The 25,341-nt window shown below is 46.5% G+C and overlaps 1 protein-coding gene and 1 long non-coding RNA gene across 14 annotated transcripts in view; one reads left to right on the top strand and one right to left on the bottom strand.

Moving 5' to 3' along the window:
• LOC309521177 overlaps positions 1 to 25,341 on the bottom strand; it is a 325,245-nt gene that overhangs the window by 110,773 nt on the left and 189,131 nt on the right. The window lies entirely within an intron of this gene.
• ARVCF (ARVCF delta catenin family member) overlaps positions 1 to 25,341 on the top strand; it is a 605,652-nt gene that overhangs the window by 402,718 nt on the left and 177,593 nt on the right. For 12 of the 13 annotated variants that reach the window (XM_082203073.1, XM_082203066.1, XM_082203061.1 and 9 more), the window contains one exon: positions 21,715 to 21,873. In XM_082203073.1, coding sequence (XP_082059199.1) covers positions 21,715 to 21,873 — 159 coding nt within the window. Of the gene's footprint in view, positions 1 to 3,740; positions 3,760 to 21,714; positions 21,874 to 25,341 lie in introns of those variants that run through there. The other variant, XM_082203065.1, reaches the window with a different exon arrangement.

Here is a 25,341-nt window from a genome sequence, read left to right as displayed (position 1 = left end):
GATCATCTGAGGTCCAGCGCCGAGGGCCTTCTGGCAGTTTCCTCACTGCAAGAAGCCAAGTTACAGGGAACCAGGCAGAGGGCCTTCTCGGTAGTGGCACCTGCCCTGTGGAACACCCTCCCATCAGATGTGAAGGGAATAAACAACTATCCAACTTTTAGAAAACATCTGAAGGCAGCCCTGTTTAGGGAAGCTTTTAATATTTGGTGAATTATTGTATTTTCATATTTTGCTGGAAGCCACATATTATTATGTGGGGCTGTAAGTGAGCCCTACCTGAAACTCTGGTGAGTTGCTGCCAGTCAGTGAGATGCAATACTGAGCTAGATGGACCATGGCTCTGACTCAGTATAAAGCAGCTTCTTCTGTTCCTATGTTAGCTAAAGTCTGGGCTTTTTCCCAGCGGGAACTCACTGGAACTCAGTTCTGGCACCTCTCAGGTGGGCACCATTGCTGTTCCAAGAGAATGTGGAGGGGCATTCTTGTTGAGTTCCAGCACCTCTTTCTCTAGAAAAATTTGTTGTCGTTTGTCGTGTCTGACTCTTCGTGACCCCATGGACCAGAGCATGCCAGGCACTCCTGTCTTCCACTGCCTCCCACAGTTTGGTCAAACTCATGCAGCTAACTTCGAGAACACTGTCCAACCATCTTGTCCTCTGTTGTCCCCTTCTCCTTGTGCCCTCCATCTTTCCCAGCATCAGGGTCTTTTCCAAGGAGTCTTCTCTTCTCATGAGGTGGCCAAAGTATTGGAGCCTCAGCTTCACGACCTGTCCTTCCAGTGAGCACTCAGGGCTGATTTCCTGCAGAATGGATAGGCTTGATCTTCTTGCAGTCCATGGGACTCTCAAGAGTCTCCTCCAGCACCATAATTCAGAAGCATCAATTCTTCGGCGATCAGCCTTCTTTATGGTCCAGCTCTCACTTCCATACATCACTACTGGGAAAACCATAGCTTTAACTTTAACTATACAGACCTTTGTCTAGAAAAATAGCACTGGCTAAAGTGTGTTGTGTATTTCCAACATTCAGGTTGTGAATGCTGTTGCTCGTTTAGTTGAAACTGCACCATCCACAGGAGGGAATTGTTGTCAGACTTGTGGGATGGTGTGGGGAGGGAAGAAAATTCAATTCAGTTTTGTTTTTATAAGTGAACCTCCCCATTTCACACTTTCAGAAACAGGGTGTGAGCGGAAATGCAGCCATCCTTTGACATTTGCACTTCTCCGAATTTCACAATGGGGTTCCCCAGCCCAAGTAACATGTGAAGCGTTACCTATAGCAGGGTAAAGCGTGCATACAAATCCATCTCACTAGGGGAATTGCTTTGGAAAACTTGTGTATTGCATGCAAACGTTAATATCCCATGATAAAGTTGCAGGTGAATTTTCGCGAGGATTTTAAAAATGAATCGAATTGCTTACTGATGTGGTAATGTGGGGGGTTAAACGTAAAGCTGGGGAAAACGAGAAACTGAGAGACACTTGAATTGGCAGATGTGCCTGTTATCTGTGCGGTGGAGTCTGAAGAAGTACAAAAGCACTTTAGAGAACAAAACTCTCGGAAGCACACACACCTCTCCATGGTTCAGTGAAGACTTCACAGAGCATGCTCAGTGGGAATAGAATGCTTATTGTTGAGGGGGTGTAAAACTGTGGGGTAGGAGAAGGGCCACATTCCCTTGTGGGCAACCTCGTGAGGGCCTCATGCCATTGGTGGATGGAGCCATGAATGTAATTACCCGCATTTTTTTGCACTCTAAGACGCACCAGACCACAAGACGCACCTAGTTTTTGGAGGAGGAAAACAAGAAAAAACATATTCTGAATCTCAGAAGCCAGAACAGCAAGAGGGATTGCTGTGCAGTAAAAGCACAGCCTGCACTCACTCCATAACACACACACACATTTCCCCTTACTTTTTAGGAGGGAAAAAGTGAGTCTTATAGAGCAAAAAATACGGTATTTGCCTTTGTGGAGTCATCTAGCTTCAACACACCCCTCTCTGCCCTCCATCCTGGCAAGCAAGTGGCATGATCACAGTTAAGGACACATTCCAGGCTGGGGGGGGGGTACTTTGGGTGTGGCCTAGGGATAATTTCAAGGGCCAGGTAGAGAGACCTGGGGGGCCACATCTATGATTTCCCCGCCCCCAATCCAGCTCTGAGGTTTCTCACTCCAGGCTGTAAGGATTTTAAAATTCCTGTAGGGCACCTCTGCAGTGCCTCTTTGATAAGACTTCAGTTTCTTCTTGAATGAAAAGCATTCTTGCCTCTAACTGGCTTTCCAGCTTAGCTTGGAATACAACTCTCTCTCTCTCTCTCTCTCTCTCACACACACACACACAGAGAGAGAGAGAGAGAGAGATGAAACAAACACTGATCCAATTGAGAGGAGCATGATTTCCACTCCAGCAACCTGAACGAACACTTGGTGATGGATTTCTTGACTCCCAGCTCCTAATTTCCTCCTTTTCTAGGGAGGCTTGTTGCTGTTATCTTTTACTGTCCGGTTTAATACTGAAATAACATATTGAGTGACCCAGCGCAGCTCTTGGAGACGAGAATTTAGATTGGTTCCTTAGGCACAAGCACGGGCCTGTTCTTATCTGTCAAACTCTTGTTATCCGGGGCCAAAAACGTAACTTGAGCGCTGCAGAAGCAATGAAGTTCAGAACAAGCTACTCAGGGCTAAACTGCACACGAGGCAGGGGATCTTTGCTGGCTGGCTGAAAGCAAAAAGGCGGTTGGGTAGAGATTTAGATCAGAGGTAGGCTCCGGTGGATTGGGTGTCAATCCTACCCAACCCTGCTCCATCCCCCTGGTTTAAGAGGAGAGGAGGAAAAACAACACCCAGGTCCCCGTATTGTGTCTCTTAGGCTTTCCTCTCTGCTGCTGATAGCAGCTGTGGTGGAGGGGCAAATTGAGCTGGAGGAACTGTGCAGGGGGAAAGCATACATTGGCTCCTGGTTCATTTCCAAGCACCATTCAAAGTGTTGGTGATTACCTTTAAAGCTTCAGCCCAGTATACATGAAGGAGCGTCTCCACCCCCTGTCATTCAGCCCGGACACTGAAGTCCAGCTCTGAGGTCCTTCTGGCAGTTCCCTCACTGCGAGAAGTGAGGTTACAGGGAACCAGGCAGAGGGCCTTCTCAGTGGTGGCGCCCGCCCTGTGGAACGCCCGCCCATCAGATGTCAAAGACATAAACAACTATCTGACTTTTAGAAGATATCTGAAGGCAGCCCTGTTTAGGGAAGTTTTAAATGTTTGATTCTATTTTTAATATTCCGTTGGGAGCTGCCCAGAGTGGCTGGGGAAACCCAGCTAGATAGGCGGGTATAATTAAATAATAATAATAATTACCCTGCATTCTGGAGGCCTCAGAATGTGGATTTCAGAATCTGCAAGAGTGTGCGCTGGACGCTGGGTCATAGAGCCACCCTCACGTCGGCTTCACTTTGATTCCTAGACTAGACGGGGCAAAGGGTGAAACATGACTGACAAAGGAAAGAATTTGCAAACGATTCATTTGGTAGGGTGTGCTTTTTTTGTTTTTTGTTTTTACACATGTCTGTTGGCAGGCATGATGTCAGCGGCAGGTGGAGAAAGGTAGGGGAAAATTCCCTGTTAGGAGATTGTAGTAGTCACCGGCATTTCGTAATCCCAACCAGTCTCTTGCGCCGTCTCTTGCTCATATGTTCCGAAGGTGCTTTGGGAAAAGCGAAAGCTCTTTGAGGTGTTTCTGGAATGCCACGAGCGGCAGGTAAGGAGGGTCTTAAATGCGTCTCAAATGTGAGGTGTGTTTTATTTGCAAAGATTCTGTTGATCCAGAGAGACTCAGGGCATTTGCTCCAGCAATGCTGAGCACTGCATTTTGAATCTTATGTCATTAACGCAGGAAAGGAAGCAAAAAGAGAGTCTTGTTTTTCTTCCCGGATCAAGGTTGCATTCTAAATTATCATCAGCACAGCTCCTTAATTCAGCTTACAGATTTAGGAGGCAAGGTAGCAGTTAAGTCTGTATCCTTCTTCCCGCCCACCCCCCAGCTGCTGCCAAATGAGGGGTTTAAGTTCTAAGTAAACAATTTTTAAAAAATTAAATATTTTATTGATTTTGCCAAGAAGTGCAAGCACAACAAAAAGAGAGAAAACTACGGATAAAAAAATGTAAACCTTAGAGTGTCACAGCCTGGAAGGATGAAAGTACAAAGGAGTGGCTCCGCTCCAAAGGAATAATAAAGTATTGACTCATACAAAGATTCCCTTTGCGAAATAACAAAGATATGTAGAAATGAAAGTCTTCTCCACCTGCGAGTTCCATCCATTATTGAGAATAAAGGTTCTGCAAAGTCTTAGATGAGCCAGGCATTTGCATATCCTGGTGGTGCTGAGCAACCGTGTGCCTCCATATTCATATAAGAAATAAAATCATGTCATATAGGGGGAAAATGTATATCTATCATTAAGGCTCTGTCCTTTAGATACTTCTAGCTTATGAGATACCTGTTCCAGGAAGGCAATAACAAAACAAACTGCTGTGATAGGGGCTGTGCTTGTTTAGATCCTTAACCTAGCATAGAGCAAGGGAAGGTACAATGGTACCTCGGGTTACAGACGCTTCAGGTTACAGACTCTGCTAACCCAGAAATAGTACCTTGGGTTAAGAACTTTGCTTCAGGATGAGAACAGAAATTGCGTGGCGGCGTTGCAGTGGCAGCGGGAGGCCCCATTAGCTAAAGTGGTACCTCAGGTTAAGAATAGTTTCAGGTTAAGAAGAATCCTGAATGAATTTCTTAACCCGAGGTACCACTGTAAAAGCAGGGGTCAGCAAGGTTTATCTTTCCTGGGTGGGATCGGTCCTGCGTGTGTGTGCCCGAGATTTCCGGCACTGAGGAAGTGAGTCCCTGCGCCGGTTTAGCGCATTGTGCGAGCGGGCAACTGAGATCGGGGGCAGCTCGTGGGCCGGTCAAACTAACTCTGCAGGCTGCTTCTAGCCCATGGGTCTTAGGTTGCTGACCCCTGGTAAAAGGGATACGGGTGGCGCTATGGTTTAAACCACTGAGCCTCTTGGGCTTGTGAACGGAAAGTCGGCGGTTTGAATCCCCACGATGGGGTGAACTCCTGTTGCTCTGTCCCAGCTCCTACCAACCTTGCACATCAAAGTGAAAGTAGATAAATAGGTACCACTGCGGCGGGAAGGTAAACAACGTTTCTGTGCGCTCTGGTTTCCATCACGGTGTTCCGTTGCACCAGAAGTGGTTTATTCATGCTAGGCACATGACCTGGAAAGCTGTCTGTGGACAAACGGCGGCTCCCTCAGCCTGAAAGCGAGATGAGCGCTGCAACCCCATAGTCGCCTTTGACTGGACTTAACTATCCAGGGGTCCTTTACCTTTTTACCTAGACCAAGGGAGCAATCCTATGCCAAGAAACTGCCCTAAAGCAGGCCTGTGTAAATTAAACTGGTGCGAAGTGACGTTAGAGCCAGACCCCATCAAGCAGTGGTGTGCAGCTTTACCTAACCACAACAGAAGGGAAACGAGCCTGTAAAACAGTCTTCTTTGCTGGGTTGCCAGGTCATGTGTCCGAGCTGAACTGACTTCAGATCCAGGCTAAATCTGCCCTCACCATGCCTTCAAAATAGGCCTTTTGGGGGACTTACACTAACCCCAGCTTGCTGAGCATGTTGCAATGTGGTAGTTCCAGCTGAGCTGGGTCTGGAGACTTAATGCTAGTTGAGCCAGAGATCCGCTGCCCCTGAGCTGCTCATCCTGTTGCAGCTCATCACAGGCTTGCCCCCTAAGTATATCCTCTTCAGAGATATAGAGTAGAGTAAGTATGTTTCTCTTTATTTATTTCTTTGTTTGGTATTACCATTGGTAACAGAAGCACCACTAAGTTCTCGGGCTCGGCTCTTGTTTGCACGCTTCCCGTGGGAATCTGGTGATGATGATGATGATGATAATAATAATAATAATAATAATAATAATAATAATTTATTTATACCCCACCCATCTGGCTGAGTTTCCCCAGCCACTCTAGGCGGTTCCCAATCAAGTGTTAAAAACAATACAGCATTAAGTATTAAAAACTTCCCTAAACAGGGCTGCCTTCAGATGTACAGTGGTACCTCGGGTTACATACACTTCAGGTTACAGCCTCCGCTAACCCAGAAATAGTGCTTCAGATTAAGAACTTTGCTTCAGGATGAGAACAGAAATCGTGCTCCGGCAGCGTGGCAGCAGCAGGAGGCCCCATTAGCTAAAGTGGTGCTTCAGGTTAAGAACAGTTTCAGGTTAAGAACAGACCTCCGGAACGAATTAAGTACTTAACCCGAGGTACCACTGTATTTTAAAGATAAGATAGCTGCTTATTTCCTTCACATCTGAAGGGAGGGCGTTCCACAGGGCAGGTGCCACTACCGAGAAGGCCCTCTGCCTGGTTCCCTGTAACCTCACTTCTCGTGGTGAGGGAACTGTCAGAAGGCCCTCGGCGCTGGATCTCAGTGTCCGGGCTGAACGATGGGGGTGGAGACACTCCTTCAGGTATACAGGACCGAGGCTGTTTATGTCAGCACCAACACTTTGAATTGTGCTCGAAAACGTACTGGTTGACTGCCATGAGAACAGGATGCTGCACTCAATGGGCCGTTGGCCTGATCCAAGGGGCTCTGTTTATGTTCTTATCTCCCGAGATCAATGCATACGTACTTTGCTTTGATGCTACATTGTGATTGAGCTCATTCCTTTTGCACCCTGTCTGTCCAGCCGGAGCACAAGGAGAGAAAAACAAACTCTTAAGTGAGCCGAGGTGCTGAAGGAGCCCCGAGAGACATATTTCTTGTCAAAATGACAAACTGCTCTTTCTGATCCTCGGGGGCGGTTTGTGTGGCAAAAACGCACGAGGCATTAGCTTTCCTGTAATGGAGAAGGAAAGAGGGAGCATCAGGTTACTTCCACCTCCTCCTTGATTATTATTTTCATCGTCATTTTTTTTTAAACTACCCTTCCCTTTCAGAAGCAGCTTTCCAAAAAGGTGACACTCGACTCCTCCTTCACATTTCCCCCGTTGCATTCTCTGCTCTGTGCTGCAATTCCTGGAGAGGAACCTATGACCTCTTGCAGCCCTCTGGGTTTTGTGGGGAATGAGTTCAGCAGGTTGGCTGCAGCCATCATTCCAGTCCATCAGAAACAGTTGAGCGCCAATTGCACCGCTCTTCCATTAGCGGAGACGCTGCAGATTGTTAAAATGGCGTAAAAGCCCTCTTTGCTGAATTGGTCAGACGGTGTTGATTTCCGTGTTCTTATGAGGGGTTAATACACGGCTGAACCCTTGTGCTTCTCTCAGAGCAGCTTTGAGAAATATCGCCTGGGCCTTTCCTGCCTTCTAATAAATAGCCCTCGGATAGGGTTGCCTGACATCCTGTATAATACAGGATCGTCCCGTATTTCAGTGTAAAAATGCTACGTATGCAAGTAGAACAGGTGTGGGGAATTTGTGGTTCCCCAGAGGTTGCTGAACTACAACTCCCACAATCCCCGGCCATTGACTATGTTTGCTGGGACTGATGGGAGCTGTTGCCGAGCAACATCTAGAGCAGGGGTCTGCAACCTAAGGCCCACGGGCCACAAGAGGTCCATGGGGGTCATTTTACCGGCCCACGAGCCACTCCCAAACCAAGCCACCCACTCAGTGAGTTCCCGCTCGCTGCACTAAACTGGTGCAGCGTAGGGCGGGGACTCGCTTCGCGGCACTGAAAATCGCATCTGCGCAGATGCCGCCGGCGGAAATCGTGGGCACGCATGTTCACGCATGCCCGTGATCTAGCCCACAGAGGGGACTCCATGGCAGTGAACCGGCCCAGGCAAGGTAAGCCTTGCTGGCCCCTGATCTAGAGGGTTGAAAGTGAGTGGGATTTTCCCCTTTTTCTGGCCTGTTATTCCACAATTGACAACCCATTGCATACACACGGCTGATATTTCCTTTCTGCCCCCAGTAGGTGCCTAGGAGAAATATCCACCTAAGAACTTGTGTTGATTTAGCCGACTCTAATTTGACAATGTGTCTCCAATATCCCTGAGTTATTCCCCTGGGATCTCTCCTCCAATTTATCTCTGGACTAAAGATCCAGCTCCCGAGAGTCCCTGGGGGAATCTGAACATACAACTCCCTCGTTATAGCTGCAAAGCATAAAAAAGAGCTGGGCTCAGGTACCAGCAAGAAAACAAGCCTTTCCAGCTGTGTTTGTCTTTTGAAATGGATGGACAAGCCAAAGGCTATGACAGCTGAATCTTGCCCATACTTCAACCAAAAATAAACAAGTGTGAGACCTGCAACAAAACGTTGCATGTGGAGTATGCCTGCTCAGGGTGCCACCAAGCCAGCCATGCCCATTTCCGGGCTACTCCATTCCAACCCCCTTCCTCCAGTTTCCCATTTTTCTTCTCTGTCCAGCACTCAGAAGGGACGTGGGTGACACTGTGGGTTAAACCACAGAGCCTAGGACTTGCTGATCAGAAGGTCGGCGGTTTGAATCCCCGCGACGGGGTGAGCTCCCGTTGTTCGGTCCCTGCTCCTGCCAACCTAGCAGTTCAAAAGCATGTCTAAGTGCAAGAAGATAAATAGGTACCGCTCCGGTGGGAAGGTAAACGGCATTTCCATGCGCTGCTCTGGTTCGCCAGAAACGGCTTAGTCATGCTACCACATGACCCAGAAGCTGTACGCCAGCTCCCTTGGCCAATAAAGCGAGATGAGCGCCGCAACCCCAGAGTCGGCCACGACTGGACCTAATGGTCAGGGGTCCCTTTACCTTTACTACCAGCACTCAAAATTCTGCAGCCACCAACCCTTGCTCAATGCTCATTGAGTTGTTTGCCACCCTTCTCCCGCCCCAAAGTTTTTCTGTAGTTCAATGAACCTTGGTGTTACCTTCCCACTGCGTTCACCCTTCCTGAAGCCTGTTTTTTTTACATGGGCATTGCCATTTTAGATTTAAGTGTTGGCATGCAGGGAACTGAATTCATGATTGGTACATTCAGGGGAATGATTGTAATTTCACAAACCTAGAAGCGTAGTAAGAAGCAAAACATGGAAAATCAATTACCCCCCCCCCACACACACTTTCAGTCCAACTTACTTACACCCTAGATGTTGACAAAGAGTAACCTTCTGTACTTGAGGTTATAAATAATTTTCTGCTTTGAGGGTTTTTCCCTAGGTATGGGCTTCCACGGAGATTTTTCTAGGCAAAACACTGGGCTGGGTGGGGGGGAAAGCAGTCCAATGTCTCACAAAAATTGAGAATACAGTGGTACCTCGGCTTACATATGCTTTAGGTTACATACACTTCAGGTTACAGACTCCGCTAACCCAGAAATAGTACCTCAGGTTAAGAACTTTGCTTCAGGATGAGAACAGAAATTGCGTGGCGGCGTTGCAGTGGCAGCGGGAGGCCCCATTAGCTAATGTGGTGCTTCAGGTTAAGAATAGTTTCAGGTTAAGAACGGACCTCCGGAATAAATTAAGTACTTAACCCGAGGTACCACTGTAATAGTGTCTACATTTCCCAAGTTCTACAAATGCAGGAAAGCAATAAAAACTGTTTTAAAATGCTGGAAATTTACTATCACTCTCTCTCTTTTTGTAAAGGAAAGCTAGGGATTTTTGATTTCCCTAGACATCCAAATGCTTAGATTTGAGGTTGGGAACAGTTGAGCTATCTGTGTCCCACCGCTGGAATTTATGGAATTCCAAAAATCCCCTCAGCCTGATAAGTTCTCCCTGATATCTCTCTCTTATCTTAACTACATCTCTTTTACACTGGAGGTTTCCAGCAGATTCTGTCCCTGGTGATTCTAGACTTGGATAAGCCATAACTTACATGCCCTTGACAAGTTAGGCATTTGGCCAAGTGACTGGCAAACAAAGAGTCTTTTCAGTCTACGCCCATGTCACTGAACTCTAACTGGGGAGACCAACATTGTGTGCACTGGTTCCAGAAATAGGCCAGATTTAGGTTTGATGAGGCCTTAAGCTACTGAAGGTAATGGAGCCCTTTGGATGTCCAGCTGTCCTTTGTCAACAACAAATTTCGCTGTTTTTTGTGTTGAATATATGCCGTATGGTAATTGATGGACCTAATAGGTATCTAAAGCCATTTGCACATAACAAAATATGTATTTTATCAAAGTAATTGTTGTACTGAAATACAGTTAAGAAGAAGTATATTAACAGTGAAATACAATTAAGAAGAAGTATATAAATAGTGAAATACATTTAAGAAGAAGTATATTAATATTGAAATAATTATTAAGCTCTGACTATATGTAGGTTTTATTTATTTATTTTTATATTATATTTTGGAAATGTACATCCAGTATTTTTTTCCTTTAAATTTTTTTAGGGCCCCCAAGAGAGTGGGGCCTTAAGCTATAGCTTGTTTAGCTTATACATGAATCCGGCACCGTCCAGAACATAAACAGAGCGCAGATGAAAAAATTTACAAACAATACAGTCGTACCTTGGAATTTGAACGGAATCCATTCCGGGTGTCCTTTCGGCTTCCAAAACATTCGGAAACCAAAGCATGGCTTCTGATTGGCTGCAGGAAGCTCCTGCAGCCAATTGGAAGCCGTGGAAGCCCCATTGGATAGTCGGCTTCCAAAATTAGTTCACAAACCAGAACAGTCACTTCTGGGTTTGCGGCGTTCAGGAGCCAAAACGTTCGAGAGCTAAGCTGTTAAAAAACCAAGGTACGACTGTACTGAGAAAACTGCCTCTACCTGTCGATGAGATGAGTTTTTATCAAAACACACACTACAAATCCATCACTTAAGAGGATCTACTGAGATCTAGGGGTGATGGGATAATGCAAAAGATTAGACAATATGCAGGGTTTTCCATTTTTGCAGTTACAAGCTGCTGTACCCCCAAATACCCCTTGTTTTAAACAACTCATAAAGGTAAAGACGCCCCCCCCCCATTCTTTTACATCTTGTTGTGCTACTTACGACTCCTCTCCCCAACAAACCCACCATCTGGTCAATAGCTCATAAATACCTTAAATTTCTGGGGAAAGGGGAAGCAATAGGGATAAGAGACTGGATGGTCTCAAAACTGAAGGCGAGAAATAGCCTCTTTTTTAAAGGGACACACTGTAGGGATGGGCAAATTGCTCAGTCTCAGTTTCTCTGAGGCTGATTCTAGAAGTGTTTCAGTTAAACACATTATAAACACATACAGTGGTACCTCGGGTTACAAACACCTCGGTTACAAACATTTCAGGTTACAGACTCCGCTAACCCAGAAATAGTATCTCGAGTTAAGTACTTTACCTCAGGATGAGAACAGAAATCGTGTCAGCGGCAGTGGGAGGCCCCATTAGCTAAATTGGTACCTCAGGTTGAGAACGGTTTCAGGTTAAGAACGGACCTCCGGAACGAATTAAGTTTGTAACCAGAGGTACCACTGTACAGGGAAATCCGGTGGGGAAAGATGGGACTCCACAGCGCCACCTGGTGTCACAGTGTTATATCACACATATAAAACACTTCTTTACCAATCTAGCTGAGTCTTGATTTTCTCATTTTCCCTGTTTTAAACTCAGTTCTGCAGATTTTCCACATCCATATGCAATTTTTTTAAAAGTCCTCATGAAAACTAATCAGCCTTTCTATTTCTCCTAATTTTTCATATTATTATTATTATTATTAACCCGCTCTTCAACCTAAAGTCCCACACAATATTAAAGACAATATTTAAAATGATTTAAAAGAATTTAAAATCACAGAAATAAAGTGGGTCCTAAAGATATACATTTAAAGTGTCAAAAGCAAGGGTATATAGGTGCTTTTGCAGCATTTCACAAGAAAACACACATTTCTGCATGCAATTCTGCCTAATGTGCACACTCTAATATTTACATTTCCCCTAATACAATGCATTTTGGTTTGCTATTCTTCCTAACATGTGCATTTTACAGGGAATCATAAAATTGCAGAGTAGGAAGGTACCTGCGGGCTACCTAGTCCAATCCCCTTCAATGCAGGAATCTGCTCACAGCTGTCCCTGTGTGAGCTCGGACCACCAACCTTGTGGTTAACAGCCAGACACACTTACACATTGTGCAACTGTTGGCTAATCTATGCTTTGCATTTCTTGCAAATTTATGTACACTTTTCTCACCCTGAATTGCAAGGTTTGCTAGAAGTGTGAATTTGGAAGGATAGCTGCATTTCGTTTCATATACAGTGGTACCTCGGGTTAAGTACTTAATTTGTTCCGGAGGTCCGTTCTTAACCTGAAACTGTTCTTAACCTGAAGCACCACTTTAGCTAATGGGGCCTCCTGCTGCCGCCGCGCCACCGGAACATGATTTCTGTTCTCATCCTGAAGCAAAGTTCTTAACCCGAGGTAATATTTCTGGGTTATTGGAGTCTGTAACCTGAAGTGTCTGTAACCTGAAGCCTATGTAACCCAAGGTACCACTGTATTGCTTTAAAAAGCGTGAATGGGGTAGATTCACCTCTAAACATGAACGGAATCCATTTTCTCCCCATTCCCAAACTCCCTCACTGTTCTGTTCAAAACAAACGAACAAAACCCCATCAAGATCTTTTGCCACATCACAATCCAAACTCAGCCATGAACAGACTCTTGAGTGGCAACAGTTCATTAATTAACACGTCCTGTGATTCAAATAACTGGGCTTGGCTCCTATTTTGGATACCAAAGCAAATCTCCTGGGTAAGAAGCCAGTTGAGCCTTGCAAGCGGAGAACATGTTTTGGAGTTTAAATCTAAGCCGCTCTGGTATCAGAGATGATTCCCCTGTCCCCAAATCCATCTTGTGCCACAGTGAAGTTCTCTGACCAGCGAAAAATTATCTTTGTCCTTCAAATAAGAGATAACTAAAGAGGAAGGGAGAAGAAACTGCTCTGCTGCCACATGCCTGCCGAAAGGAATTGCTCAAGAACAACAAGCCTTACAAGAGTTATGTGGTCATGTCAAGGCAGAAGCATAGTTGGGGTGGGGGGTGGGGCATGGCCCCGGGTGCAAATTTATGAGGGGGTGCAACTAGGTGCCCCCACAACAGGCCTCTTCATTGTGGGTGGATATTCTATTCCAGGCACTTCCAACTTCCAAGAGACTGAAATCTACTCCCACTATATAAAAACCTGGCAGTGATCTACACCATTGGAGTGACCAGAGTTGTTGAGCTTTCTGGGGGGAAGATTCATCAAATTTGTTGCCCTTTTTTGGGGGGGGGTCAGGGCCCCACAATTGACCAGTAGATTGTGATTGACCTGTTGGACATCCCTGTTCTATTATCATTATCTATCATTATTTTATTTATACCCCACCCATCTAGCTAGGTTGCCCCAGCCACTCTGGGCAGCTTCCAACATATATTAAAACATTAAATATTAAATACTTCCCTATACAGGGCTGCTTTCACATGTCTTCTAAAGCTTGTACAGTTGCTTACTTCCTTGACTCAGGGGTCACATGACTCCATACCCTCCAAAGCTTCTCCAATGAAAATCGGGGTGTCCTAAGAAAAAATTGGGACATTCCGGGATCAAATCAGAAACTGGGATGGCTTCTGTAAATCTGGGACTGTCCGTGGAAATTAGGGACACTTGGAGGGCCTGCAGTTTTCAGAGTCTTCAGGGAAGAGGGATTGATTGATTGTTGTTGTTTAGTCATTTAGTTGTGTCTGAATCTTCGTGACCCCCTGGACCAGAGCACGCCAGGCACTCCTGTCTTCCACTGCCTCCCGCAGTTTGGTCAAACTCATGCTGGTAGCTTCGAGAACACTGTCCAACCATCTCGTCCTCTGCCATCCCCTTCTCCTTGTGCCCTCAATCTTTCCCAACATCAGGGTCTTTTCCAGGAAGTCTTCTCTTCTCATGAGGTGGCCAAAGTATTGGAGCCTCAGCTTCAGGATCTCTCCTTCCAGTGAGCACTTTGAAAGTTGTCTTTCTGCCAGGCAAACAGGGGTCTCTATTGCCCTTAACAAACTACGGCTCCCGTAGCTGCTTGAAATCGTATGAAACTGATTCAAATGTATGGTGCAGATATGGCCTAAGGCAGGATATTCTGGTTACCTCAAATAGCAGTAAGATAGCAGTGCCATCCCAACTCTGCCTGGAAATTTGCTCTTGAAACTGTGACATCTGCATAGCGAGCCAAGCAGGAATTTAATCTTCCAATTTTTAATTTTTTTATTTTATTTTATTTTTTGACGGGAGACCATCTCTTCCAACAGATAGTGAGCTTCTTTAGGAATGCAGATCCGTCCCGGAAAAGCTCTCGGGACTCACATTTCCAAGGCAGTTGCTGGATAAAACACTAGCTCACCAGTGCTCATTTAAAACCAGCATGCTCCAGTTTTGCAGGATGCTTATGTCTAAGTGCCAGGCTTTAAAGATTTGCTTTGCCCACAGGCAAACCTGAATACAAAGTGTGAATTTTATTTCCATTCTAAACACGGTGGATTTTCTTTCTGGGGTGGGGTGGGGAGCGGAGAGAGAGAGAGAGTCACAAAAAGTGCATGAAAAGAGCAGAAAAATATTCCTTTCCCTCCTGTTATTCTCCCTGGGTTTATTGTCACAAAACAGATTAGCTGCAGAGGGATTTAGAGCAAAGGATGAAAAGATTCCCAGTCTAGTATGCCCCAGAACGGACCCTGATTTGGAAGACATTAGGATTTGTAATATAATGAGATATTCAGAGCGCTCGTATCCCAGATAATTAGGAGGATGCTTCGTGGTGGTGTCGGCAAGACATGAAATTTCGGGACTTGAAATGCATTGGAGAGCCTGTGTGGTGTAATGGTTAAAGTGTTGGGCTAGGACCTGGGAGACCTGGGTTCGAATCCTCACTCGACCATGACAGGGTGACCTTGGGCCAGTGACTGTCTCTCAGCCTAACCTACATCACAGGGTTTATGTGGGGATTAAAGGAGAACCAGTGTATGCCACCCCGAGCTCCTTGGCAGGAGGAAAATGGTGGGATATAAGCACAATAAGTAACTAAGAATATAGTGGCCACTTTCAGATTGCCTGTTTCTTGGGCACTCGTCCTGATTTGTTTGCACAAAGTTTTGAAGGGAGGAAGATAGCAAAGCGTCCTTATAGCGCCATCTAGCTCATCTCTGCTCACACAGTGTCACGAATGAGCCAGCTCCAAGGAAAGGTTTGCAGCCAACTGCAGAAAGCAGCCTCTCGGAACAGTGAGGCTTGGATGTTAGTCAGACAGGGGAAAGCCGGCAGCTGCAGACTTCGGCTTCTCCTGACCTTGATGGGCTGGCTGATAAGGCTGTAGCTGAGAGCAGGCTTGAACACAGCCAAAGCTCACCGGAAGCACACACAGTAGCGAATAACAGCCTCTTGGAGCAGGAAGAGCTTGGGGTTGTCCCACTAAGTCTGAGGAGTCGGCGAATGGGAGGGCTGATAGATAGGAAGCAAAACCAGAGATATAAGGGTTGTAAGTTCAATTTCTTCTGTCGACGCCGGAAGGAATCTTAAGAAGGGTCATCTTGCGTAATGATGCTTTGTTAGAGCCGTCTGGAGCTATTTGGTTGTTTTTGCAATAAATCCTCCTTTTTAATTATCTACGCTTACTGTGTTATCAAGCTGGGAGCTTGGACTCCTGACACACAAACTAATAGCGGATTTCAGGATTTCAGACATTATCAACCGTACCTGGAGATTCCAGGGATTGAAACTGGGACCTTCTCCATGAGGAGCACCTCCTCCTCCACTGAGCCACAGCCCTTCCGGAGGTTAGATGATGCCTGCAGGGAAGTTAGGCACCATTTCATCAAGCGAATATTGAGAGTTGGTAGGAGAACCCTATTCTCCACACAGAGTCAGGTGTGTGTGCAGGAGCCAGGCCCTGTGACCAATAGGACTTTGCAGGACTGGGGCCGTCCTAAGTTTGTTCTGAAGAGGCAAGGCGTGGCCGCACAGGTGAGGCCAATTGATAACTCACAGCACCTGGTGGCAAGAGCTGGGAAGGGATATAAGGCCAGCATTTCCCTTCGGCTCTTTGCCACAGTAACACGTTCCCTGCCTTGCTGCATTTGACTCTTTGACTCCTTGCTTCCTGACCCTCGGACCCTTGACTTCTTGACTCCCGGCTCTCTGACCCTTCGACTCTTGGCTTCCTGGCTTCTGGACCCCTGTTTCTGCTCCCACCCCGCCATCTTGCCCCCCGGTCCTGACGTCCCCTGCCGGGACTTCGATCACCCGTGCACCAGACCATGACAGCAACAATTCCCAGAATTACCCTGGGGGAAGGGATTGGCCACTGAACCACTCTGGCTACTGTACTGTAAGGGGAATAATGGGGGTTCTATGAACAGCTCTCAGCATCCTTAACAAGCTATACATCCCAGGATTCTTTGCGGGGGAGCCAGGACTGTACTTTAGGAAAGAAAGAGACTGGAAGTGGGAGGTGCGGAGCAGCGGCGGGGCAAGCCGATTGGGCGTCTGGGGCAGCATGTGGGGCCAGCCCACCATGGTGAGCCGGGGCAGGATTCTCTGCTGGGGCCTCTGAGGAGACAGTCTGCCAGCCTCCTCCCACTCAGCTGCCCTGCAGCTGAGGGTGAGGCGGTGGGCGGAGCGTTTGGGGCAGCGCAGAGCCTGCGGACACCCAAGCCACTGCGTCACTCCCAGGAAAGACGCGTGGCTCAGGTGTGCTGCAGGCGAGTGCCGCCCGACATTTTGTCACCCCCCTCAGTGGTGACACCTGCCCCAACTGCACTCCCCTTCCTCCACCCCTGGTGGAGAGGCAGGAAATAATAATAAATATGCAATAGTTGCTGTGCAGGAAGAGAAACCTTTTTTAAAAAAAATGTAAAGTGAGCACTACAGATACAAAGCAAATGCGATTTTCAGAAATGAATTCTGAAAAGGAGTGCTGGGTTTAAATAACAAAAATGAACGAAGCAGTGAAATGGTTGAGGGGTCGAAATTCCATTTTTCAGTTGGAAAGAGTTGTGTGAGCAGCAAAGCTGAACAAACAGGATCCTCTTCCTTTCCTGGTCGGAATCTGGAGCTGACAGGTGTTCAGGTCCGTCCGTCCCCTGTCCGCATTTGCGGGTTCTTTCGGTGACATTTTTTAGGCGCCACTGTCTTCAGCTAAGACAGCGGTGTGCCAAGATTTGAAGATGAAGAAGCCACATTTTAACGGATTGTTATTTTCCTTCCTGTCCAATTTCCGATTCCAGGGGGCGGGTAAGGAGACAGAACAGGCCTCATTAAAAGAAGGGATGACTTTGTGTGCGTCCCGGTTTAAACAGGGCAGCGCCTATTGAAGAAGGTTGGGAAGGCTTTGTGACTGGGCTTATTGTTTGAGCTGACTGGGAGCTAAAACTGCCTGCAGGGTTAAACTCCAAAGCCCTTAATTGCGACACTCAGTATTCTTCCAAAATGTCAGTCTGTAGCTGTAAATAAAACTGTCCAGAACAAGGGCACCTTAGCCGGTTTTGTCTCAAAGGAGTTTTGGAAACCCACGTGAGGATTAGGAAGAGCATTTTCTTCCCATGTGCTTTAACAAAGAGCATTCAAAGCTGTTTGGCTGCGCAAACAGACAACTTTGTTGTTGTTGCTGCTGCTGCTGCACAACAATGGATAGGCCTTACCTCTTAACCCCGCAGGGCTGCAAAATGAGGGCTGCAAAGTGGGGATCCGTCAGGGAATATAACGGCAAAGCATTGAGGAATGAAGGACGTTATTAAACACTCGTGAAGGTTATCAAGAAGACGATATCTAGTGAAGAGAACGTCTGCTTTGAATGCAGGACCCAGGTTCCCTTGCATCTCCAGAAAAACCTTGTCTGAAGTCATGGAGAGCTTCCTGTCAGTGTAGCCAATATTGGTCTAGATGAACGCGGGTGGAGCTCTGGTCTAAACCACTGAGCCTTGACTCATACAAAGATTCCCTTGGCGAAATAACAAAGATGTGTAAAAACAAAAGTCTTCTCCACCTGCGAGTTCCAGCCATTATTGAAAATAAAGGTTCTGCAAAGTCTTAGATGAGCCAGACATTTGCATATTCTGGTGGCGCTGAGCAACCGTGTGCCTCCATGTTCATATAAGAAATATAATCATGTCATATAGGGGAAAATAGATATCTATCATTAGAGCTCTGTCCTTTAGATACTTCTAGCTTATGAGACCTGCTCCAGGAAGGCAATAACACAACAAATTTCAGTGATAGGGGCTGTCCTTGTTTAGACCCTTAACCTAGCACAGGATAGACTAAGGGAAGGTAACAGGGACGTGGGTGGCACTGTGGTCTAAACCTCTGAGCCTCTTGGGCTTGCCGATCAGAAGGTTGGTGGTTCAAGTCCCCATGAAGGAGTGAGCTCCCGTTGCTCTGTCCCAGCTCCTGCCAACCTGCAGTTTGAAAGCACGCCAGTGCAAGTAGATCAATAGGTACCACTGCAACAGGAAGCTAAATGGCGTTTCCGTGCACTCTGGTTTCCGTCACGGTTTTCCATTGCGCCAGAAGCGGTTTAGTCCTGCTGGCCACATGACCTGGAAAGCTTTTTGTGGACAAACGCTGGCTCCCTCAGCCTGAAAGCGAGATGGGCGCAGCAACTCCATACTTGTCTTTGACTGGATTCAACTGTCCAGGGGTCTTTTACTTTTAATTTACCTAGATGAACCAGTATAAGACAGCTCACTGTGACCCTTCATTGTTTGGGAAAGGGCTGTAACTCACTACAGTGGTACCTTGGGTTACGGACGCTTCAAGTTACAGACACTTCAGGTTACAGACTCCGCTAACCCAGAAATAGTACCTCGGGTTAAGAACTTTGCTTCAGGATGAGAACAGAAATGCAATGGCGGCGCGGCGGCAGTGAGAGGCCCCATTAGCTAAAGTGGTACCTCAGGTTATGAACAGTTTCAGGTTAAGAACAGACCTCTGGAACGAATTAAGTTCTTAACCTGAGGTACCACTGTATTAGATCATCTGCCTTTTATGCAGAAGGTCCCAGATTCAATTTCTCACGTCTTGGAGTGACTCCCACCTCATACCCTAGAAAGACAATGCCAGTCATGGTAGACTGAGAGAGATGGATCCAGTGTCCTGGCTTGGAGTTGACCGGCAGCTCTTTCCTCGCCGAACCACTAGGACAGCTTAGCTAGTGGTCTCTGGTGCCTCCATTTTTTAAAATGTAGCTTGCATTTTTGGCTGCAAAGCTTGGTTAGCCACATAGTAGCTCAGCGTATACCTGGACAAGCTCCTTCAGATCTCAATTTCTGCCCTTTGGGTTTGTCAAGGCACATCAGTAGTGGAGGACTGACCCCACCAAGCAACTTTCAAGGCAGCCCATTCCTTACTTACAGGCGCTTTAAATAAGAACTGGTCGGCTTGTTGTGAGCAGCAAATAGCTTTTTAACATGTAGAAATGGCCTTTTGTAAATAGGTAATAAATGCACCTTTGAATGAACTCCACTTACCGACATTATTTAGAGCATCTGCCAGGTGGCCTCTGCAGGCAAGCTGACCCTCTTTTCTGTTCAGTTCAGTTCCTTTCCTCCCCACTGTCTTAACTATAATATATAGTGATTTACGTTTACAATCAAGTGCTATAAAAGAAAGTAAAGCTATTGCCATAATTAAGTGAACAAAATTAAACCAGCCCATTGCAATTAATTTTGAAGTGAATCGGAATTATGCCTAGTTTTTATTCTTCCTGCTCTGTGATTCTATGCGATCGATAGAGAAGTCCCTGTGATGTGCCTTTTCTGTAGATTTAAAAGGAGTGTACCAGCGAGTCTTCTCACCTATTCTGGTGGGTGGCATTGCGACCGGGCATTGGGCCCTGCAGTGATCCGGCTGGGGGCAGAGATCAGCCCCCTCCTCGCCGCAGCCCAGCTGAGTCACTGGCGCTAGCTGGGGCCCTGCCCAGGGGAGGCCCTTGTGGTCCAATCAGCACTGACGGGAGCCATGGCCACTGGAAATTTAGACCACGCCGTGGCCAGGGGCCATCCTCTCTCGTCCTTCGCCAGATCCTGTAGATGCACCCCTGATTTAATTGTTGGGTTGTGATGGCACAAACTCCATACTGAAGATGCAGTGCGAGTTTGCCATGTGACCAGAATGCCTGCCTTGCTAGGGGAGACACAACATGCCTAATTCTTTTATATAGATATAATATAATATAATATTATATTATATTATATTATATTATATTATATTATATTATATTATATTATATTATATTATATTATATTATATTATATTATATTATATTATATTATATTATTATATTATATTATATTATATTATATTATATTATATTATATTATACATATAATTTTTATTAGGAACTTAAACAAAACATATTATCTTAAAACATACCATCCTTAATCCCCCCCATTTTTCTCCCTCCCTCCCATAAAACAACCCCCCTCCCCACCCCCCCTGACTTCCCTCACTTCCAATCTCTGCTGTTCTCTGCATGTTACAAAATTGTATAAATCCTTAATTTATCTAGCTGGTTGTTATCAATAAAAAGTTTGTGAGTGTTTATTCAAAACCTGCCAAGGAGTCCAATTCACTTCGTTGCGTCTTTAAATACTTTGTAAAAGGTTCCCATTCATCTATAAAGTCACAGTTATCCTTGTCCCGTAGCTTATGAGTCAATTTTGCCAGTTCTGCATAGTCCATCAGTTTTTCTTGCCATAGTTCTTTAGTCGGGATTTCCTCAGTGTTCCATCTTTGTGCTATTAAGACTCTTGCGGCCGTTGTCACATACACAACATGCCTAATTCAATACAGGAGCTAAAGCCTGGTGATGGGATGGCTGGGGTTGAGCATTTATCAGGAACGACTCACTTCTCCTAATTGATCAGGAGGCTTCACAGAGGTTGCTGCTGAATCGGTGTGAACGTGGGGAGCACAAAAGGGGTCTTTGAAGGTCAAGGTGGCACCTGAGTCTTACCTGCATGTGGGTGTTTCTGTGCAGTTGTGACATCCAGTTCTTTCCCAGCATTTTTTTAAAAAATAATTTTTATTAATAATTTCACTATAACAAATTATCATAACATATCATCTTCATCATTTCCCCCCAATTTCCCCCCTCCCCAAAAAAGAACCCTCCCTCCTCGCCCCCAAGACTTCCCTCCATTCCTCTCTCTGATTTTTCAGCACATGTTGTTCTCTGCATATTGTTAAATTGTAAAGATCCTTAAATTGTCTATCTATTATATCAACGGTCAATAAATTTGTGTATGTTTATTCCAAACCTGCCAAGGAGTCCAGTTCATTTTGTTGTTTTTTTAAGTAGTTTGTAAAAAGTTTCCATTCTTCTTTAAAGTCACAGTTGTCCTTGTCTCACAGTTTGTATGTCAATTTCGCATAATCCATCAATTTCTCTTGCCATTGTTTGTTTGTCGGGGTTTCCTCATTCTTCCATCCTTGTGCTATTAAGACTCTTGCCGCCGTTGTCACATACATAAACAAATTCTTTATTTTCCTTGGCAGGTCTTTTCCTACAATCCCTAACAATCTGGTTTTTTTTACGAATGTTAATTCAAACATTTTCTTCAACTCATTATATATCATTTCCCAGATTTTTAAAATTTCTCCACATTCCCGCCACATATGGTAAAATGTCCCTTCTTTTTCTTTACACTTCCAACATACATTTGACCCAGTTCTGTCCCAGCACTGACACAATCTGTCCTTTATTCTCTAGGAGCAAAGCCCCAGCAACCAGACGTCAATAGCAATGATGCAAGAGCCCCAGGAAATGGTAGAAGAGACTGTAACTGTGGAGGAAGACCCTGGAACCCCGACGTCCCATGTTTCCATTGTGACTTCAGAAGACGGGACCACGAGGAGAACCGAGACCAAGGTAGGAACCATCGGCTTTGGCCTTTTCCCCACAGGATGTGGGGAGGTGAAAGGAGTGCAGTTTTATCTAGGGTTTATTGTGGTTTGATTTAAATACTTTATTGTCACTTGTACAACTTGCATACAGTGAGATTACACAAGAACCCCCCACTCAGCTCTCTTAGTCTTAATTCCCCTCGTTTACTGATACACACACACCAAACCCAAAAGTCAGTTGCCCTGTAGTTATCTTTTCATTCAGCAGCCTAACAGCCCACGGATAGAAGCTGTTCTTTACCCTGTTGGTGCGACTAATCATGCTTCAATATCTTCTGCCTGAGGGCAGGAGATCAAGAAAGTGCCGGCCAGGGTGTGAATCATCCCTGAGAATTTTCCTCACTCTCCTAAGGTGCAGGCTGCGCGGCTATCCCAGAAGCCAGAACAGGAAGAGGGATTGGTGCGCAGCAATACCTCTTGCTGTTCTGGCTTCGGGGATAGCTGCGCAAAGCCTCTTCCACAACATTTGATTCAGAATATTTTTTTTCTTGTTTTCCTCCTCTAAAAACTAGGTGTGTCTTATGGTTGGGTATGTCTTATAGAGCGAAAAATACGGTATTTTATTTTGCAGGGCGAGGGGGAATTAGATGTGTGAATCATGGCAGAGATTAGACTTGGTGAGGCGGATGGGGGGGGGCGGCCGGTGCCCCTTGGAGCCCCAATGGTAGGTGGTGCCAGAGCCAATGGCAGGCGAGCCACCTAACTGCTTTTGTCCCCATCCTCCTCCCTCTTGGGTTGTACAAGGGCAACAAGGAGATTCAGGAGGAGGAAGCTGACGGCCAGTGTAACCTCCTGGACTCCTTGCAGGTAGGAAAGCAGGCAGGTGGAGGTTGGAGGGGCAACACTCTATTTGCCCTAATGCATCAGCCCCCGCCAGCTCCTCCTTAGAAAGCGAAAAGGAGAGAGGGAGGATCAGATCCGAGGTGCCGTGTTTGACGAGGCTGCAACATAAGCCTTGCAGGGAGATAAGATGGAGGATTGGACTTTAATGGGCATTGTGCTTCATGGAACGAGCAGGGGCCTCCGCCGCACGCTAACTGTTAGATAAAGAAAGACAGACACACGGATGACAGAGTTTGCCCAGAATAGTCATACCACTGATAAGAAACATATTTGCGGTTGGAAGAGAAATGTATATGATACCTGGTATCTTTTCCCCAGCAAGGGAGCAGGGAAATCATTTAAAACAAAGGCGAGCGTCCTATTCCAGAGGGGCCCAGAGCTTAGTGGTGGAGCACACACGCATTGCAGGTTCAATCCTTGGAGAGGGAAGATGCCCAGTGGAGACTCTGCAGAGTTGCTGCCTCTGAGCGTAGACCAAGGGTGGGGAGCCTGTGACCCTCCAGTTTCCATCAGCTGCAGCCAGCCTGGCCCATTGGTTAGAGGTGAGGGGAGTTTTCACCCAGAAACATCCTTGCATTAAAGGCTGCACGCTCAACAGCCACATTGGACTGTTTTTCAAAGACTCCTGTTGGAGTTTATCTCCTCTTCCTACCTGCAGATGATGGGCATTGAACCTGGGACCTTCTGCATGCAAAAATTGGTTCTCTGTCACTGAGAACTGGCCCTTCCCTTAAGACAGCCTTTCTCAACCTGTGGGTCCCCAGATGTTGTGGAACTACAACACCCATCCCCCCTAGCTAGCAAGGCCAGAGCTCAGGGATAATGGGAGTTGTAGTCCAACAACATCTGGGGACCCACAGGTTGAGAACCGCTGCCTTAAGACATAGGAAGCTGCCTTCTACTGAGTCAGACCATTGGTCCACCTAGTTCTGTATTGCCTTGCACTGACAGGCAGCAGCTCTTTAGGGTTTTGGGCAGGGGAACCTCCCCCAGCCCTTGCTGGAGGTGCTGGAGATTGAATTTGGGGCCATCTGCATACTAGGTGGGTACTCTAACACTGAGCCATGCCCCTTTTGCAACGGGCACTACCCACCACTGCCTTAATCCTGTTTTGAAATATGGCAAATGTCATTGAGTTGCAAGCACAGGCCTTCCCCCATACGGTGTGTGTGTGTGTGTGAGAGAGAGAGAGAGTGTGTGTGTATACACACGACACACACACACAAAGAGAGAGAGTGTACTTCTGTGAATAATTGCTTTTCCAAGCTCCTGTTTTCTCCTTTCATCTAATGTACCTTGCCAGCTAGGACCCTGCGTAAGTATCATTCAAAGCACAAAGGACTCTTTCAGAGGTACCACTCGCAAATCTTCGCAATCGCTCATGAAAGCCAAACATTTTAGCATGTTAAAACAATGAAGGTCACCTTGGACAGGGAAGGCACAAACCGTTTACCTTCCCCGCCTCCCTTCTGCAGACTAATACTGTGGCTGATTAAAAGGAGCCCGTGGTTGGTTGGTTGGTTGGTTGGCTGGTTGTTTTTAAGGGCTGGGGAATCTCTGCATAAAAAGGTGTCTGATGAAATCTGCTCTTTCTGAAATATGTCTCTTACACTCTCCCACTCTTCTATATCTTTATCATGATCTGCCTTTGCTGCAGTGAACATAATTAATCTCTCCCCCTCCTGGGCCTGTTCTTTCTCAAATGCATGCAAGGTATTTGTGCTCAGCCTTTGCCCAGAGGTCTACTCAGAGGAGGAGCAAAGGAGTCAGGACGCTCGCCCCCCCCCCCCCCGCCATCTGATTTCCAGACTTCCAGTGGCTTCATAGTGCCATTCAGTCTGGACAGGCTTGCCCTAAGACTGGGAATCCTTACCTGGGCTCTTGGCTGGCTATCAGATCACACATCTCACCTCCTCCAGGGCCACAGGAGCAAAGGATTCCATGAGCCAGGCAAGAGCTTCAGGGCTACTGCAAAAGTGCACAGCTACCTGCATGTGAGGCAACTCAGGAGGAGAAGGAAGCACCTGGAAGCACCTGCCCCGGTCAGGTCGTGGCTGAGGTCACATCCATTTGAAGCACCTATTGATTCCCCCCAAAAATACTGTGAACAAGTCAGGTCTGCGAAGCAGATCTCAGAATGTGTGAAGGCTAATGGAGTGCAAGCAATCCCTTCAAATATACGGAGTCTTCCTTCGAGACGACCTATTTATTGAGCCTTCATCCTCATTTGCTTGCACTGATCTGTCAGGTGTGTGTGCAGGAGCCAGGCCCTGCGTCCAATAGGACTCTGCAGGACTGGGGCTTTCCTAAGTTTGTTCTGAAGAAGCAAGGCGCAGCCACACAGGTGAGGCCGATTGGTAACTCACAGCACCTGGTGGCAAGAGCTGGGAAGGGATATAAGGCGAGCATTTTCCCTTTAGCTCTTTGCCACAGCAACACGTTCCCCGCCTTGCTGCCCTTGACTCCTTGCTTCCTGACCCTCGGACCCCTGACTTTGTGACTTTTTGCTTCCTGACCCTCGGACCACTGACTTTGTGACTTTTTGCTCCTTGATCCTCGGACTCCTGACTTCGGTACTCCTTGCTTCCTG

Source organism: Podarcis vaucheri (assembly GCF_965113315.1).
Source record: "Podarcis vaucheri genome assembly, chromosome: 16".
Taxonomy (NCBI): Eukaryota; Metazoa; Chordata; class Lepidosauria; order Squamata; family Lacertidae; genus Podarcis; species Podarcis vaucheri.
The sequence above is the reverse complement of the archived record's forward strand: the minus strand, read 5'-3'. Positions and strand labels throughout refer to the sequence as shown.